Raw genomic sequence first — 20019 nt, 5'->3', positions numbered from 1 at the left:
TTGCTTTTTGGATACTTAGGTAAGGTATTGGATCAAGCCCCTTGTTTCGATAGATATAGTAAAGAATTATGCTAAGGAAATAATATCTTGACTTTTAAAAAAAGTATATGATGCCTTTTAGTATATTTCAACAGTCCATCCCTTTATGGTCCTCTAACTTGTGTATGTAACTAATTAATTATATATGTTTTTCTCATTTGGGAGCTTTATTGTTTAAAATGTTGTTCAGGATTGAGATCATGTCCATTGCTTTGTATAGAACATCCTGTGATGTCTAGTACTGTGCTTTGCACATTATGGGTGCTTAATATTTTCACTGTCCAAAGTTGTTATGGAACAAATCTTCCATTTTTTTTTTAAACATCTTTACTGGAGTATAATTGCTTTACAAGGTTGTGTTAGTTTCTGCTGTATAACAAAGTGAATCAGCTATATGTATACATATATCCCCATATCTCCTCCCTCTTGTGTCTTCCTCCCACCCTCCCTATCCCACCCCTCTAGGTGGTCACAAAGCACCGAGCTGACCTCCCTGTGCTATGGGGCTGCTTCCCACTAGCTATCTGTTTTACATTTGGTAGTGTATATATGTCCATGCCACTCTCTCACTTCGTCCCAGCATACCCTTCCCCCTCCCTGTGTCCTCAAGTCCATTCTCTACGTCTGCCTCTTTATTCCTGTCCTGCCCCTAGGTTCTTCAGAACCATTTTTTTTTTATTCCATATATATGTGTTAGCATACGGTATTTGTTTTTCCCTTTCTGACTTACTTCACTCTGTATGACAGTCTCTAGGTCCATCCACATCACTACAAATAACTCAATTTTGTTTCTTTCTATGGCTGAGTAATATTCCATTGTATATATGTGCCACATCTTCTTTATCCATTCAGCTGTCGATGGACACTTAGTTTGCTTCCATGTCCTGGCTATTGTAAATAGAGCTGCAATGAACATTGTGGTACATGACTCTTTTTGAATTATGGTTTTCTCAGGGTATATGCCCAGTAGTGGGATTTCTGGGTTGTATGGTAGTTCTATTTTTAGTTTTCTGAGGAACCTCCATTCTGTTCTCCATAGTGGCTCTATGAATTTACATTCCCACCAACAGTGCAAGAGGGTTCCCTTTTCTCCACACCCTCTCCAGCATTTATTGTTTGTAGATTTTTTGATGATAGCCATTCTGACTGGTGTGAGGTGGTACCTCATTGTAGTTTTAAATCTTCCATTTTTAAAGTACATTTAAAATTTTTCAACTTTACTTTTTTTTGTTTCCTGATTATAAGAATAATATGTGCTCATGAGGAGAAGTCACCCAATGACTTATACAGAAGTTTTGTAATTCTTTCTCATTTTAAAAATGTTTTTAATCTGTTGTATTCAAGTGTATAACGATGTGGTCTCTTTTTTTCTTTCTAGTTACAGGACCATTATCAGAATTGCAAATAGCCTATGTATGCAGAGAAACTTTACAGGTACTATGTTTGCTTATGTAGATAGAAGTGCAGTTCTAGTTTCACAGTTGAAAATGATAAAATGGTGATCTGCCCAAAAGAAAAAGAGTAAACCAAATTTTTCTGTTAACCTCTCGTAATTCTGTAAGCCTAGTTATTTCTTTTGTGAATGAGTCCCAGAAATTCATTTAAGTTGATGCTGGTATACACAATGGTTATGTTTGGTGTTCTACTTTGTAGTGCTTAGCCCTCAATTGCTGCAAAGCTGAGGAAAGCCATAGGTGTGAATTGTTTTTCATGAATGAATCACCAGACCTCTCAATTATAACAACTTGTGTAAGCTTTCCCTTCAAGTTTTATGGCAGTAAAAGGAGTCCTTTTGCAAAAGACATGAGTTCTTTTACCATTTCTCCCAAAATGAGAGTAAAGTTGCATAACAATAACCCAGAATGTTATCTGGAAATCTTTGTTCTGTGTAATATTAGTAAGTGCTGTCGTTATCAGAATCCTTTTTAGAAGCTTCTAAACATCGTATTAAGTTGAGATTTCTTTACTTCCGTATTTCACATCCTGTGAGAGCTTTTAGTATGTTAAAGTAGGTTATGAATCTTCAATAGGTATATAGAGTATGCAGCATTTCTTCCAATTTATTTTGTTAGTTCCTTGAAAGATTACTGATTGAAAAAATTAGCAGTTAATAATTTTGTTCATATACTTTAAGGCATTTAATTTAGGAAGCAAGATTAAGTAGTAGGGACTGTGTTTTTTATTTTGGCAATTCACAACTGATACTTGTTAATTGTTGCTTCTATCTCTACATTTCCTAGATTGTGTAATTTGTTTAGAAGTGAAATTGATGTTCTATATGTTATTCTTCCATATTTTAGAAATTGGGAATTTGACCTGATTTAATAGAAAGTTCTAGTCATTTCCAAAAGAGTTGGTTTCCACATGCTTTAAAATTTTATTGTTAGATATATGAAAGTAAACATATTTATAAATAATTTATATTTCTGTAATATTTACATAACAAAGAAATTTGCTTTTTTTTATATCCATATAAAATAGAAACCTAATCATGCACTCAGAGCAGAAAATTGTTGACAGATTAGTGTTCTTTATGTTTTAATTTCCAAAGGTCACTGCCTGTTTAAGTAATGGACAGAGTACTGAATGGAGGTAGAAAACAAAACTTGTGTTTGCAGTCTGGCCCTGGTATATGACCATGATCTCATCTATGGTTGTAGTTCCCCAAGTATAAAATGAAGCTCTAGAAGGGATGACCTCCAATATATTAGTTCCAATTTAAAAATTCTCTTATGCTGACAAAGTTCCACATCTAATGTCTTGTCAACCGGTGAATGGATAAAGAGGCATGGTTTATAAATACAGTGGAGTATTATTCAGCCATAAAAAAAGAAATCCTGTCATTTGTTACAACACAGATGAACCTGGAGGATATTATGCTAAGTGAAATGAGCCAGGCACAGAAAAACAAATATTTGTGTGTAGAATCTCAGTTATAAGTAGAATCTAAAAAAGTTGAACTCACAGAACAAAATCCTCAACTTCCACCTTAAGAAGCTAGAAAAAGGTGATCAAATTAAAGCCAAAGTAAGCAGAGGAAGGAAATAATAACGATCATGGTGGAAATCCGTGAAATAGAAAGCAGAATAATACAAGAAAGATCAATTAAACCAAAATCTCATTCTTTAAGAAAATCAATAAAATTGATAAACCAGATTATCAGGAAAAATAAAAAGAGAAGATGCAAGGTACCAATATTTGGAATGAATGGAGGGGCATTATGACAGAATCTACAAATATTAAAAGGATGACTGATATTCAGTAGCCAAGGAATATTATGAACAACTTTATACCAAAAAAACCTGCAGTTTAGATGAAATGGAAATGGACAGTGTCCTTGAAAGGCACAAACTATCATAGCTCAATTAGAAATCATCTGGATAGTCCTCTATCCCCACAAAGAACAGTCCAAGCCAGATGATGTCATGGATAAATTCTACCAAACATTTAAGGAAGAAATAATGCCAATTCAACACAAACTCTTCTAGAAAATTGAAGAGTAGAGAATACCTCCCAGATCATCTTATGGGTCAGCATTGCTCTGAAACCAAAATCAGACTTTACAAAAGAACAAAACTGTGAACTAATATCCTTCATGAACGTTTAATAGATACAAAAATTAAAAAGGAAAATAAAAGGTTAGCAAAGGTAATCCAACAATATATAAAAAGATAATACATCATAAACAAGTGAGGTTTATCCTAGAAGGCAGTGTTGATTTAACATTCAAAAATCATTTCAAGTAATTGATTATATTAGCAAACAAAAAGAGAAGCAAAACCATGTGATCATCTAAATAGACACACAAAAATGCATTTAGCTAAATGCAACATTTATTTCTGATAAAAATTCTTAGCATACTGAGAACAGAAAGGAACTCATTCAGCCTGCTAAAGAGCACCTGTGGCAAACTTATGACTAAATCATATTTAATGGTAAAAGACTAGATTCTTTCCCACAAAGGCCAGTCAAACAAAGCAAAGATGTCTGCTTTCACCACTTCTTTTTAACATAGTACTAGGAGGTTTAGCCAGGACAAAAAGCAAAAGCAATGAAATAAAAGGCATCTAGACTAGAAAGTAAGAATTAAAACTGTCTTTATTCACAGACCACATAACCATCTTTGTAGAAAATGGAATAGAATCTACAAAGTATCTACTAGAACTAGTGAGTGAGACTAGGAAGGTTGCAAGATTCAAGATCAATATACAAAATCAATTGGATTTCCATACACTAGCAACAGTCAGAAATTAAAATAAAAAATACAATTTATAATAACAAAAATATGATACTCTTAGGGATATATTTGACAAAGATGCATAAATACCTATATACTAAAAACTATAAAACTGCTTAGAGAAATAAAAGAAGACCTAAGTAAACTGAGAGCTTTGCTATCTGTAGTATTCCTATATTCATGAATCAGAAAGTTCAGTACAATTAAGATATCAGTTCTCCCCAAATTGACGTATAGATTCAACGCAGTTCCAATCAAAATCAAAGGAAGCTCTTTTTTTCCCCTCTAGAAATTGACAAGCTGATTCTAAAATTCCTACAGAAACCCAAAGGAACTGGAATAGTCAAACAATTGTGAAAAAGAACAAAAAAATTTGAGGGCCAACAGGAGCAATTTCAAGACTTATAAAGCTACACTAACAAAGCATAGTAGTAAGCATTGGCATAAGGGTAAATAAGTAGTTCAGTGGAACAGAATAGAAAGACCAGAAGTAATTCCATGCATATATGGCTACTGATTTTTGACAAAGGAGAAAGGATAGGTTTTTCAATAAATGGTTCTGGAATAATTGAACTTATTATTATAAGTTCAGACACATGATCTAAATATAAAACCTCAAACTAGAACTTCTAGAAGAAAACATAGAAAATTTTTCCATCTTAAGTTAATAAAAGCCTTTTCGGACATAGCACAAAAAGCATGATCCATAAAAGAAAAACTTGGCAAATTTGACTTTGTCAAAATTTAAAACTTCTGCTTTTCAAGACACACTGTTAAGAGAATAAAAAGACAAGCTACAGGCCAGAGGAAGATATTTGCAAAGTATAAATCTGATTAAGGACTTGTATCCAGAGTATATAAAGAACTCTCAAAACTCAATAATAGGAAAACAACCACCAAATAAACAAATGGACAAAAGATTTAAACAGATGCTTCACCAAAGAAGCTGTATAGATGGCAAATAAGGACATGGAAAAGATGCTCAATATCATTAGTTATTAGAAACGTGTGAATTAAAACTACAATGAGATACCACTACACACCAGTTAGAATGGCTAAAATTAAAAAGACTGACCTTTGGAAGGTTGGTGAGAATGTGGATTAACTAGAACACTGCTAGTTTCAGTGTAAAACGGTACAACTGCTTTGGAAGACAGTTTGGCAGTTGCCTAAAAGTTTAAACTTGTTCCACCATCTGATCCAGCCATTATACTCCTAGGTATTTACCCAAGAGGGAAAAATCATACAAATACTTGACATAAATCTTCAAAGCAGGTTTATATATAATAGCCAAAAGCTGGAAACAGCCCAGCAACCCAAATGTCTATCAACAGGTGAATAAATAAACAAATTCTGTAATATCTGTACAGTGGAATGCTACTCAGTAATAAAAAAGAATGAAATATTGATAACACATTAACAAGGAATGTCAGATTAATTATTGTGAATGAAAGAAGCCAGATAAAAAAGAATATACTGTATGATTCCATCTGCATAAAACTGTAGAAAATTTTGGAAGTATTTATAGCAACAGAGTATATCAGTGTTTATGTGTGGGAGGAACTTTTGGGAGTGATGAATATGTTCATTATCTTGATTGTGGTGACGGGTGTCATAGTAAAATATTTCTGATTTTTATCAGAAAATGAATTCAAAAGTCTTAAAATACAGTAAACATTGATTAATAAGAAGAAACACATCTAGGTTTTTTTCCCCTCAAATAAAGGACATTCTAGTTTTTCTTATTCAATAAGATCTTTAACTAGAAATTTAGATGTAAAGTTTGTAGTTTTGCTAATGCATACTTTTTTTTTTTTTAAACTTCAGGGTCTTGCCTATTTGCATACTAAAGGCAAAATGCATAGAGATATCAAGGTAAGTTTATTTAACTCAATTTAAACTCAATATGTTTAAGACTCAAAGGCATAGAGAACAGACCTGTGGTTGCCTGGGGGTGAGGGGAGGACTGGGAGTTTGGGATTAGCAGGTGCAAACTATTATATATAGGATGGATAAATAAGGTTCTACTGTATAGCACAGGGAACTATATTCAATATCCTAAGATAAACCATAATGGAAAAGAATATTAAAAAAAAGAATGTCTCTATGTGTATAACTGAGTCACTCTGCTGTACAGCAGGGATTAGCACAACACTGTAAATCAACTACACTTCAATAAAAGAATAATAATAATAATAAATTCAATATGTTTAAATTGATAATTTTATTGAAAGGAACTTTATGATGCTAATTTAATGGTATTTGTATTTTTGTTTTAGGGTGCAAATATTTTATTGACAGATCATGGTGATGTAAAATTAGGTATGTTATTTCAAATTCCTAAAATTTTTTTTCAAAAAATTTTTGTATAATTTTAAATGAGAATAACATTATACAAATTTAATATTCATATGAAGAGCCACAATAATGTTTATCTTTTGACCCAGTAATTTTACCTTATTCAGTTTAAGGAAGTTAATCCTAAAGATAAAAAATCCATATTTGCTAAAGTATTAATCATAACATTATTTATAATAGGGAAAAAATGGAAACATAGGTCTAGCAGTAGAAAAACTGTTAAACTGTTATAGATCAACTTATGGAACATTATTCAGTCATCAAAATTAATAGTTAAGAAGAATAAGAGTAAAATCCCCTAATGTGTTAAATGACAAAAATGAACTATGTGAGTCTTTAGTTTTTTACAACCATGTTTAATAGCAATAAAAGAAGTTTATACATAGAAAAAGGGACTTTGAAAAATACCACCAAAATTCTAACCTGGTTGTGTTAGAATAAAAGCAATCCAGGTGGATTTTTTTTTTCCAACTTAACTCAGGGTACTTGTAATGGAAATTTTTTTATTATCTGTGTTCTTAATGAAGTATGTTTTCATTCTAATAAAATACCAATAAGTTATTTTCTTTTAATGATTATGTTTTGAACTAAGTAAGAAGAGATTTAGGTATTCAATATATATACATTTAGTATTACTATCTGAATTATTAATAATGGCGTCCCTGAGTGTAAAATATAGAAATGGTGGTGGTTTTATTGAAAACCAAAATTTTCTGTTCTGTTTTTTTCCCCACCAGCTGACTTTGGTGTGGCTGCAAAAATAACAGCTACCATTGCCAAGAGAAAATCTTTCATTGGAACCCCTTATTGGTAAGATATTATTATAATTGTATTTTGTGCATTTTTATTTCTTCAAGGTTAGTGATCAGCATTGTTGCTTAGTAATACAGTTCATACTTGACTGGAGTCTGGAGACTTGCATGCTCCTTGACACTATCATAGGTCTGATTGGGTTAGGGAATTTTGATACTCATTTCCATTGCCCAGCTTTCCCTGTGTTAAAGTGCTAATAATTCCTACTGTCCCTCGGATGCTGTGTTGAGAGGACTCATAGGTGGAGATTTTCAAAAGAAAATTGTATTACAATCTTTTGTCATTTTATTACCTTTTCTTTGGTATTGCTTCTATTTTAATCTAGGACTTCACTTTCTTGTTAAAACTCATGCATCCTACACTACCATTAGTCCTCACCAGCCACCCTACTTCTAATGCATCCTACCTATTACTAACAAAATAATCTTTCTAAAACACTGCTTTCATTAATGAAGTTAGATAATTGAAATATAATAAAAAGCATAGTAATAAACCTTAATGTGAAAAATAATTTAATGAGTATTATAAAAGTGACATTTAAAGTTTATGTGAAAGATTGGATTCTTTAATATACAGTGCTTGGATAATTTATTATTTGGAAAGAATTTTAAAGTAGCTCCATACTTCATACCTAACACAAAAATAAATTGTAGATGGAGCCTCAAAGAGTTATTGATCAGGGATGATATTTATACTAGATTTTTTTTTTTTTTTTTTTTGTGTGCGTTATGCGGGCCTCTCACTGTTGTGGCCTCTCCCGCCGCGGAGCACAGACTCCGGATGCGCAGGCTCAGCGGCCATAGCTCACCGGCCCAGCCGCTTCGCGGCACGTGGGATCCTCCCGGACCGGGGCACGAACCCGTGTCCCCTGCATCGGCAGGCGGACCCTAAACCACTGCGCCACCAGGGAAGCCCTATACTAGATTTGATGTGTCCAGTCTTTTAATCTCATTAGCAAGTTTTTATATAAAGGTTTTTTGTTTTGTTTTTTGGGGGGGGCTGCGTTGGGTCTTTGTTGCTGCGCGTGGACTTTCTCTAGTTGTGGCGAGCGGGGGCTACTCTTCATTGTGGTGCATGGGCTTCTCATTGCTATGGCTTCTCTTGTTGCGGAGCACGGGCTCTAGGCACACGCGCTTCAGTAGTTGTAGCACGTGGGCTCAGTAGTTGTGGCTTGTGGGCTCTAGAGCGCAGGCTCAGTAGTTGTGGTGCTCAGTTACTTCGCGGCATGTGGGATCTTCCCGGACCAGAGCTCACAGCCATGTCCCCTGCATTGGCAGGCGGACTCTTAACCACTGTGCCATCAGGGAAGCCCTATATAAAGTTTTAAAACTCACATTGCTAATACTTTTTCTTTAAAAAAAAAAATTCACAAGTTATACATTAAAAATTCTCACTTCGATTTTCAAAAGTTGTGTATGGAAATAGTTAAATATAAAGATGAAACCAAAAGAACTGTCAGTGACTGACTGCTTCAAGAGTTGAGTAAGCCTTTCTTGGCATAAAAGCATAAAACATTGCTAGATTTGTTTGATAGTTTTAACTACATGAAAATTTAAGGCTTCTATACGTCCACCAGCTTAAACAAAAGTAAAAGGCAAGTAACAAATCAAGAAATAAAATATGACAAATTAGGTTTTAATATCGTTAATATATAAGTTCTTAACAATTCAATCAAAAGAATGCTTCTGATAATTAGAAGCAGTTATTAAAATATATGAAATCTCATAAAATATGAAAATTGTTTCCCCCAATGATGACCAAAACTGTACATTAAATAAACAATGATATTCTTTTCTATCAAATTAAAAAATATTTGGAATCATAGGTAATACCTATGACTATCACTAAATATTTGACAGTGAAAGTGGAAGTTAGTAGAACAGTTTTGAAGGATAATTTGGCAGTAATGTTTTTCAGAAACCTTAAGCAATGTTTATGTTCTTTAGTCTCAATTCTGCTTGTAGTAATTTATCAGAGGGGCATAAATTGATATATGAAAAGTTTTATCACATTACTTTAATAATGAAAAATTGAGAGAAAGTATGCATATGTAACAGGAATTATAAAGAAATTATGTACAGTCATTCAAGTCAATGGGATAAGTTGCTGATATTAAAAATCATTTGTAAAAGATGAATGGTCAGTGGATAGGCTCATGACTGTTGACAACAGTCCTGGTCAGTTTGGCGCTCAGTTAGCCACCACTGATTCTAGTGGGCACAGGAGATGAAATCTATGTTTCCTCTGGATTCCAGCTCAACTTCCTTACTCTGTGAAACTTGCCTGTAATCATCTTGTTCCATGGTGATCATTTTCTTCTCTTTAATCCTATACCCATATGTAGTACTTGCATGTAGCATGTACGTCTACATGTTGCATTTTTGATATAGGTGTTTTATATCCTTAACCACACTTAAGTTGAGAGACATTGTGTTATATAAGTTTGTGTAACCTAACTGCACATAAAAACAACTTCTACCTTGTGGATATTCAACATAAATTAAAAATAATTTAAAAATTATAAACATTCAAAAAATAAAAGAGTATTTCCCCTGAGCAATATCACCTATGCTTTATAACTTCAGATGACATCATTATACACCATCGACTCCCAAATAGATAACTCCAACTCAGCTACTCAATTGACCTTCAGTCTTATATATACTCAACAGTTGTTTGATAATAGCACTAATTCAGTATCCACAAGCATTTTATACTCAAATCAGTCTCTTCAGTCAGCCCCTTTCATTCTATGCCCCCTGCCACTGCCTTTGAAATGTCCTTTATTTTTCCCTTGTGTTTTTCAGGTAGGCTTCTGACTCATCTACCTGATTCTGGTTTCACCTCTTCTCACACTATCCTTTATGTTGCCATGAGTTTTATATCATAATTAAATCTTTCATTTTTACAGTAAAGTCTAAACTTCCTTATATAATCAGTAGACCATTCATTATCTAGCCTCTGTCTCTGAGGTTTATTTTCTGAATACATTCTAGACCCTCTCAAACTGTGATGAATGACCTTGTTTTATTTTTTTTTCATTTTCTGTCCATCACAGACATACATTTATAAAATAAATTAAAAATAAACTACTAAAAAAATGACCATTTATCTGGATGAGAATACCTACTCTCAGTTTCTGCACTTATCACAGACTGATAACAAGCTGTTTATGGCCCTACCTGTCTGTAGATCATATATTGAGTAGCACTGTCCTATCACCTTTCCAGGTGTTCCGTGCTCTCCTATCCCCCTGCATTTGTACTTGATTCCTCTGACTAAAATGTCCAGGTTCCTCAAGCCCCCTTAGCTCCCTGCTAATTCATTCTATAAACCTCTCCTCCTTTGGGAGCTTTTCTCTGACCTTCACAGAGATTTAGGTGTTCTTTTTCTTTTCCCATGTTATAAAACAAGATTCACAAAACAGAAACTAAAGTAAGACAACACAGTTTTTCCTCAGAGCAACAGTATTCAGAGGAGAAGATTCAAGATTTTTAAATAATAAGTTTTAAAAGAGTGTGTGTATCTATGTATATATGTCGTCTTATATTAAGTCTTTTCTAGTAAAGTTTCTTCTTTCCTAGTAAATGCCTCTCAGCCTCTTTCCCTCTAAGAAGTCTAGTGAATATAACAAAGAACAGATTTCATATCATTTTTTAAAAATAAAAATGTTATATTAATTGATTCCTTCTAGGATGGCCCCAGAAGTTGCAGCAGTAGAAAAGAATGGTGGCTACAACCAACTCTGTGATATCTGGGCAGTAGGAATAACAGCAATTGAACTTGGAGAGCTTCAGCCACCTATGTTTGATCTTCATCCCATGAGGTGTTCTCAGTATTTACAATTATGCAGTTACTAGTAAGGTCTTCAGGGAGAGTGAAATACTCATAACCTGGGTATTCCAAGCTCATTTTAAAATATGTTGAAATAGTGAAAGTGTTCTGAGGGATTTAGGGATAATCTCATCTAAAACCTGATCTCTCTTGTATTGCTACTTCTAAGACAACATAGAGTGAATCATCTATACTGTCTGAAGCGTAAAACAAATTTCCTTTAAAAATCATACTAGGATATAGCAGTTATCGTTTAAAAAAGTCTTTTTAAGTCTTTACTTATTCTTCTGTTAATTAAAAATAGGTTTTTTTGTCATAAGTGGATCTATAAATAGATGATAGAATGCAAATGAGGGTTTTTTTCTATCCTCATTTGATTTTATTTCTTTTTACTTTGTCTAGGGATAAGGAACAGGTAGATGCTTAGTATAATCATTTATATTTTAGAGTATATTATCTCAGAAAAAAATATTTGAGAGACTGTGAAGGGGTTTTTAATATTTTGAAGGAAAAATAAATTGGGCTAAAATTTAAACTTTTAATGTAAATAGTATAAAGTTAAAAAGAAAATCAACAAAATAGAGACAGTATTCTCCTAACATATGATAGACAGCAGATTACTATATATTACGTAGATAACTCATTCAAAGACTCTAAGAGCAAAAGATAAATTGTTTATGGGCAAGTACCAGATACTAAAGAAACATGGAAAACTATTTAACCTCACAAGTACCTAAAGATATATAAGTTAAAAGATATCTGCTTTTAGCTGAAATGCTGTTAAGTACAGGCCTTTAGGAAAATAATTTAGATGTTATTTGTTATGGGCAATAAAAATGTTGCACTGATTCCACTATTGGGAAAGTTATACTTAAGAAATAATTCAAGAAAAGAAAAAGCTAAGAATTATTCACTTAGGGATTATAAGGAAGAATCTAAATGTCCATTCGTTGGTGAATTGTTAAGCAAATTATTTAGCAGTTAAGGGCAGCTAATATATATATATATATAAACCAAAGCAACATGGAAAACTGATTATTAGTGAAAAAAGCAGGACATAATATTACCTATTATAATTAGAATAATTTAGTAATTGGTTAATATTTAGATAAAGACTGAAAAGAAAAGCAGAACATTTTAAATAATGTCTTAAGGTGGGAGGAATCAGACTTTTTTCTTTTAAGGTTTTCCTTTATATATGAATCATTTAATTTTTAAAAAGAGAAAATATCTTTTGTATTTAAAAAAAAAGACTAAGGAGTTTAGTTGGAAATATGGGGTTTTATAGGAAATACTGAAATAAAACTTCCTTCTTAAATCCTCCATCCATCTAGCCCCATAATCCATTAAAAAAAATTGGTCAAAGGTCAATTCATCGAGAAGGAAAGTCCTCTTGTAGGTTGATTTCTGTATCATTCATAACAAGAGAGTGTGGAAAATTATTGTCCAAAAGGGGACAGACTAGGAAGTGGGTGTAATTTGCCTATTCACCCAAAATAATTGTAGAGGCTAATCTTTGGTTAAACATACAACCTAATGTTAGAGTAGCATATCATCTCTGTGTGTTACAGAATGATACACAATTATATAGACTTGTGCTTAAGATATAACACTAGTTATATATGTAATGGTATGGTAATAAAAACCTTCTCAAACATTTGGTGCTTTGCCATGTGAATAAGAGCTTGTTGGAAACTTAAAGATCCTTTCTGTAACCAGGAGAAATTTTTCTTAAGGTATCCAAAATATAAAGTATTAATTTCCATATTCCATATCAGTTGTCATGAGTACCTACATATGTAGTAATCTTGCATAAATTCATTACAGAATATGATTCTGATTATTAAATGCAATAATAAAAGTGTTTTGTATTGCTCTTTAACTGAAATTTTTATTCCAGGGCCCTCTTCTTAATGTCAAAAAGTAATTTTCAGCCTCCGAAACTAAAGGACAAAACAAAATGGTGAGTTATAGAATATATAGAGATTTATAGTGTTTTATGGCTGAAAGGGACAGAGGTTCAATTCCCTTATTTTAAAAGTGATGAAACTGAAACCCAGAGGCATTAAACAGTTTTGTGAAGTTACACATCTAATTTACTTGCAGAGCTATTGCAAGGATCTAGGTTTATTTTCTGGTCAGTGTTCCTTTATAATGTACTTCTCTCATAAAACTCTGAGCATTTTATTAGTTTTTGGCAGCTTGAATAGGAGGTGTGGTGAGGAAATGATTTGAAATGAATATATTAAGATTTTGGAGATTCATATTTTGCCCTGTATTCCTTTACTTCCATTAATTACATGTTGACTTCCATGAGAAGTAATAGGAGAAGGTTTCCCAGATACAGTGACATTTAAGATCAATCCCTACTGGCTTTTCTCTACTTCTTTCCCTAACATTCAAAAGGTTATTACTTATTTGCATCCTAATCTTTTGTTTCTCGTACAAAGTAAAGCAGTTCGCCTATTATAGTCCGTAAGGACGTCTTCAGTTAGATGGGAAAAACTGAAAATTGTTTTTCTGGTAATGTCTTTCCATACATTTAATAAAAGAAGCCATGGAAATAAAAGTTTCCAAATTCTTAAATTCAGTATTTCTTCATCTAGATTACATGGATCTCTTGGGAGATCTTGAGAAATCCATGAGCCCCCAGAATTCTTTATGTGTATTCATTTTTTCTGGGGAGACAGTCCATATCTTATTTCCGATTCTAAGAGGCCTGTCCCCAGTACAAGTTCTAAACCACTTTTTTATGTTTATTAGCCTGTCTGTATGTAGATAGTATTATTTAGGAGCCAGGCCATTCTGGGGATAATGCCAGGAATGAAAGGCAAATCACACTGTAGAAGTAATTAGGAGTTTGTATCCTTCTGCTAGCTGTGTTCCTTTGTATTGACATGGGTTTCTTCCTATTCGTTGTTAGCCTAAGTTCCTAAACTGGAACTGGAGGACTTTGTGGCAGGAATGACTGAATATTCATTCAGGAATGAATGACTGTTAGCTAAAACAGCTGCGTTCATAGTCAGATTCCAGAACAGTCATTACCATTGGAGTACCTTTGCCAGTCTCAGGTACCTTCTCACTCCATGATATGTGTGCCACAAGCTACCAAATGTAATGTAGTGATTTGATTTCTCTGAAGAGAACTGCTGTGTCGTTGCTGTCATTGGTAATGATTAAGGTTATTCTTTTATTTATTTATTTTTTTTGCGGTACGCGGGCCTCTCACTGTTGTGGCTTCTCCCGTTGCGGAGCACAGGCTCCAGACGCGCAGGCTCAGCGGCCATGGCTCACGGGCCCAGCCGCTCCGCGGCATGTGGGATCTTCCTGGACCGGGACACAAACCTGTGTCCCCTGCATTGGCAGGCGGACTCTCAACCACTGCACCACCAGGGAAGCCCAAGGTTATTCTCTTTGGTTCTTGCCCAGTCCCTCCTCCAGTGGATTCTCAGCAGTACCTCTCTTTGCCTTTAGTTCATAATCAAAATATGATTCCCTTAATTAATTAATTAATTTTTTGGCCGCTCAGCTTGCAGGATCTTTGTTTCCTGACCAGGGATCAAATCTGGGCCCACTGCAGTGAAAGTGCCAAGTCCTAACCACTGGACCGCCAGAGAATTCCCAGATTCCTTTAATTTATATATTCTTCCTTTCCGCATTTTATCAATACAGATAGCAGGAAAACTCATCTGTTTACAAAGATCACTCCCTCTTCTTTGACCATGTTCCTGAGAAATTCAGTGACTTTTTAAGGGTTTAAACAGTCTCTTTACATTACTCACCCTACCTCATTGCCACCCAACAATTTGGATATAACAAAACATTTACATACTGTATAAATTAGGCAGTGAGAAAAGGTCATTTTGACTCCTAAGTGGTACCTAGAACACAAGGTTATAAACCTTATAGATGACACACCTACCCATTTCTAGTTTTTAGTGTATGTTTTAGAGATTATATATTAGTGTTCTGTTAACTTATTGCATTTTACTTAAGAGATGAAGCTGGTATATTCTCCAAGGAATATACTGTGCTTTGGGTTTAGTTTTTTGGCTTATATAGAGCTAAGAGGCCAAAGAAAAAAAAATCATGTGTTTCAGTCTTTCTAACTGCTTGTAAGTTAATTTTATTTAGTAACACCAAAGAACTAATATTAGTGAAATATTTTTGTACGTGTCTCTTTTTATTTGAAGGTCATCAACATTCCATAATTTTGTCAAAATAGCACTAACCAAAAACCCCAAAAAAAGACCAACCGCTGAAAGACTTCTGACTGTAAGTCATTGAATTTATAGGAGTATTTTCTGTAGTCATGCAGTAATTAGACGTATCACTGGAACAATAGTATTTAGATTTTTAATATAAAAATGTTAGTGATCTCTTACAGCAGGGGTCAGCAAACATTCTGTAATGAGCCAAATAGTATATATTTTAGGCTTTGTGGGCCATACAGTCTCTGCTGCATCTCCTCAGTTTTGCCTTGGTAGCACAAAAGCAGCCATAGACAGTATACATGAAGGGTATGGCTTTAACAACCAATAAAACTTTATTTACAGAGGAGGCAGTGCACCAGATTTTGCCCATGGACAATAGTTTGCCAACCCCTGCCTTGGAGAAAACTCTAAAAATGTTGCTTTCATCTAAAATTAATTGCTTTAACTGCATAGCACGGGGAGATCAGCTCAGTGCTTTGTGTCCACGTAGAGGGGTGGGATAGGGAGGGTGGGAGGGAGACGCAAGAGGGAGGAGATATGGGAATATATGTATATGTATAGCAGAATCACTTTGTTGTACAGCAGAATCTAACACACGATTGTAAAACAATTATACTCTAATAAAGATGTTTAAAAAATAAATAAAATTAATTGCTTTTCTTGACTTCTTATGTAAATTTATAGAATGCTCTTATGTGTGCATGTCTTTATAAAATACTTTTATATTAGAAAAAGTTGATTATAACAATCTAAGAAAACTTTATTTAAATGTTAAAAAATTTAATTATGTATCTTTCTATATTAACATAATTTTATTGAATTAAATATATGCAAATATAGATGCTTTTTTCTTATTGTGATATGGACTGTACCTCAGTATTCATTTGCATATTATTATAATGACATGCATAATAAATGTCATTGTTACAGCCAAGGTTGTAATTTGACAACCTAACATGGATTGGTTAACTTTAAATAGAGAAATTATTCATGTTATAAATTTACCTCACAATGGTTCTTTAGCTTTATAATTATGAATTCTCTGATTAATATTTTTACTAATACATTCTCTAATTTATTTGCATTAGTAGGCTTCCATATGCTTGTCTCTTATAGTTACTGAATGGAAAAGATCAAATAGCAGTTTCTATGAGCCATAGATATAAAAGCATACTCATGAAGTTTTGTTTTGTTTTGTTTTTACTTAGCATACATTTGTAGGACAGCCAGGTCTCTCTAGGGCCCTAGCAGTTGAACTGTTGGACAAAGTGAATAATCCAGACAACCATGCACATTACACCGAAGGAGATGATGATGACTTTGAGGTAAGGAATGCTTGCAGTCTAATATTTGAAAATAAATGTTTAATGTGGCCTTAGACTTTTTTAATTCACTCTTTAAGTTAGTTAAAATAGATTTAGTAACAAAGATTAATTAGCAGTGTAAACTATACTTGTCCTCCTCATAATTACCAATTGATACTTCTCTTAATCCTAGTTTTGGGAAGGAACTAGGATTACTGTTCTTCTTAGCACTGTAACATTTTGCTTTCTTAGTTGGTTTGCTTAAAGTTATTAAGAGGTATCTACAATTAGAATCACATCTGTGCCTTTTTCCTCCCGAAATCCATAAGTGTTTCCTCCCTAGACCTCAGCTTCTGTAGTGAGAGTTTGATCTTTTCCAAGACAATACAGGTTTTAGGAGCATTGCTTTGCACTAGGAGAACAAAAGTTTAGCCAGAGCACATGTACCTATTATTTTTCACAAAAGAAGCTCCCTAGAAATCCATGTGGTCATTTTTTTTTTAGTTTCTCTGTTACACAGATCATAAACAGAATACAAATCATTTTTTAAAATTAAGCTGAGGTTCCCATAGAAAAAGCTATATTTTCTAATAGTTATTCAAAACTATTATTTCTTATGTAATTACATATAGAGCTATTCATAACTATGCTTGTCTTCTCTGAAAATATGTAGAATTATTTTGAATATATTTAACAACACGACTTGTAAATCAGGAATGACGGATTTCCTGCCCATTGTCGGGTACCTGTTTATGCCTCTCTATATATAGCATAAATATATTTTTTCACTGGTATCTCTTTCTCTCTTTTATGATTCCTTTTTATTTCTGTCTCTTCATTTCTCTTTATGCCTTTATATCCCTTTATACCTTTATCTTCAGTTCTGGTAAGACTATAGGACTAAACTTTATGTGTTATTATTTATTGAAGGAAATTTTCTACTTCAGGTACTTAAGTTTCAAATTATATCATATAAGTATCATGATAACTATTAACATTCATTGGGTAGTCTTCGTGTACCAAGTCTTAGGCTAAATAATTTCCATGTTAACTCATACTCAAAACAGTCCTTGGCAATATGTACTATTACTATCCCCATTTTACAAATAAGAAATGAAGGAGAAAGAATAGAAGTAATTTCATTTGCCTGAGATCATATGCCTAGCAAGTAGTGGAACCAGGATTTGGATCCAGGCAAACTGACTTTAGAACCTACTCTTAGTTAATATACCATCATTTCTATATATATAGTTAATAGAAATAGTCATTAAACAGTCTTTGCAAACTAATCATTGTCTAGTATATAACATAGTCTTGTCATGTCGTAAGGTACCCAGTGAATATTTTATTGAATGTTAAGTGAACTTTAATTTAAAATATTAAATAAACCAGCCATACATAGACTTCTTTTTACTTAAACCATCATTTGCAGACTTGTTATAATTAATAATAAGATTTTAATCTCTTAAAAACTCAAAATTGTTCAAATTGTTTTAGTTTAAATGAAGCATTAGATATTACTTGATTCCTCAATTAGTGTTTCACTGCTTATGTAAATAACCAGACTACTCTTTCATTCCCCACACAATTTTGCCAGGCTTCCTAAATCCACTCTTACCCTTGGAATTCTCTATTTCTGTTTAATGAAATTGCCATAGTTTTTAGTCCTTGAAATGCAAAACCTTGTTCCAGGCAGTTGGAGACACAATAGTGGATGAGATTGACATGATCCCAATCTTCAAAGAACTTACAGAATGATCTCAAAGGAAACTTAGAAATACTAACAAATAATTTACAAGTGTGATAACTGTTACAAAATGGGAAAGACAGGGTGCTATGCAGGCATATTTTAGGGACAGGAAAGGACTCACTGTAGAAACAATATGTAAGATGAAAGCCTGAAGGATAAATAGTAATTAAAAGAAAAGACCAGTCAGAAGTGTTCTGAGCAAAAGGAATAATAGCATGTTTGAAAGCCCTAGTGATAAGAGAGAGTGTGGTATACTTGAGGAATTAAAGAAAAGTCAGTCTGTTAGAGCAGAAAACAAGGAAGGAATTTGGTGGGAGATGAGGTCACAAAGCTAGACATTTCAAATGAAAAAAACTGGGGGCTTTAAGGGCAGTAGAAACCATTAAAGGGTAAGGGAGTGATGTAATCAGATGTGCATTTTTTTTTTTTTTAAAGATCTCTGACTTCAGAGTGGTGTTTTCATTCCTAAAGTCCTCTTAAGAGACTGTTGAAGTTATCCAGGATAGAGATACTGATGTTTTGTAATAGGATGGTAGGGAAAGGATGGAAAAAGTGAACTAATTAAAGAATTATATGAGAGAGTTGGTGACTGGATGTAGAAATGAGGGAGGGGCATGATAAAAGGGTTACTCCCAGATTTTGACTTGAACAGCTGGGTGGATATAAAAGTGCCACTTGTTGAGATAGAAATACTAAAGATCAGGTTTGGGAAGAAAGGTGAGTTCAGTTTTGTATATGGTAATTTTAATGTTGCACCAGATTTCCAAATGGAGAAGTCTTATTAGGAGTTAGATATGTGGTTATAGCTTGGGGAGAAAAGTTTGGGCTAGAGATATAAATTTGAGAGTTATTAGATATAATGGTTGTAGTTGATACCTTAAAGAGTAAATGTGATCATCCAAGGGAAGCATGTAGAATGAGAAGAAGGCCTAGGACAGCTTTTGGGGGAAATTTCTCCCCCAAATTAAAAAATCTCATACCCTAAGAGGAATGGCAAAGGATTAATAAAGAACATTAAAAGACAGTAGGAAAGTTTCAACAAGAATACTGCCTAGAAATTACATTAAAGAAATCTTTGGATTTAGGTGTTGGTGTTTGATTACTTTAAAGGGATAATTTAGGGACTTCCCTGGTGGTCCAGTGGTTAAGAATTCACCTTCCAATGCAGGGGACGTGGGTTCAATCCCTGGTCGGGGAACTAAGATCCCACATGCCGCAAGGCAGCTAAGCCCACATGCCACAATGCTGAACCTGTGCACTTTAGAGCCTGTGTGCCACAACTAGAGAACCTGTGTGCTCTGGAGCCTGGGCGCCACAACTAGATAGAAGCCTGAGTGCTGCAACGAAAGAAGGCACGTGCTGCAATGAAGATCCAGCGTGCTGCAACTAAGACCCAACGCAGCCAAATAAATAAATAAATAAATTTAAAAAAGGATAATATAAAAATACTAGAGGTGAAGCTAGGCTGGA

General features: G+C 33.7%; 1 protein-coding gene across 3 annotated transcripts in view; it reads left to right on the top strand.

Moving 5' to 3' along the window:
• Positions 1-20019, top strand: part of MAP4K5 (mitogen-activated protein kinase kinase kinase kinase 5) — a 151134-nt gene that overhangs the window by 68543 nt on the left and 62572 nt on the right. For all 3 annotated transcript variants that reach the window (XM_082617619.1, XM_082617620.1, XM_082617618.1), the window contains exons 6-13: positions 1418-1473; positions 6104-6151; positions 6556-6598; positions 7372-7444; positions 11142-11273; positions 13182-13244; positions 15475-15556; positions 16704-16820. In XM_082617619.1, the coding sequence (XP_082473745.1) occupies positions 1418-1473; positions 6104-6151; positions 6556-6598; positions 7372-7444; positions 11142-11273; positions 13182-13244; positions 15475-15556; positions 16704-16820 (614 nt within the window). The remainder of the gene's footprint in view (positions 1-1417; positions 1474-6103; positions 6152-6555; positions 6599-7371; positions 7445-11141; positions 11274-13181; positions 13245-15474; positions 15557-16703; positions 16821-20019) is intronic.

The sequence above is a fragment of the Mesoplodon mirus genome (genome assembly GCF_964341445.2).
Source record: "Mesoplodon mirus genome assembly, chromosome: 4".
NCBI lineage: Eukaryota > Metazoa > Chordata > Mammalia > Artiodactyla > Ziphiidae > Mesoplodon > Mesoplodon mirus.
This window is presented reverse-complemented; position numbering and strand designations above follow the sequence as displayed.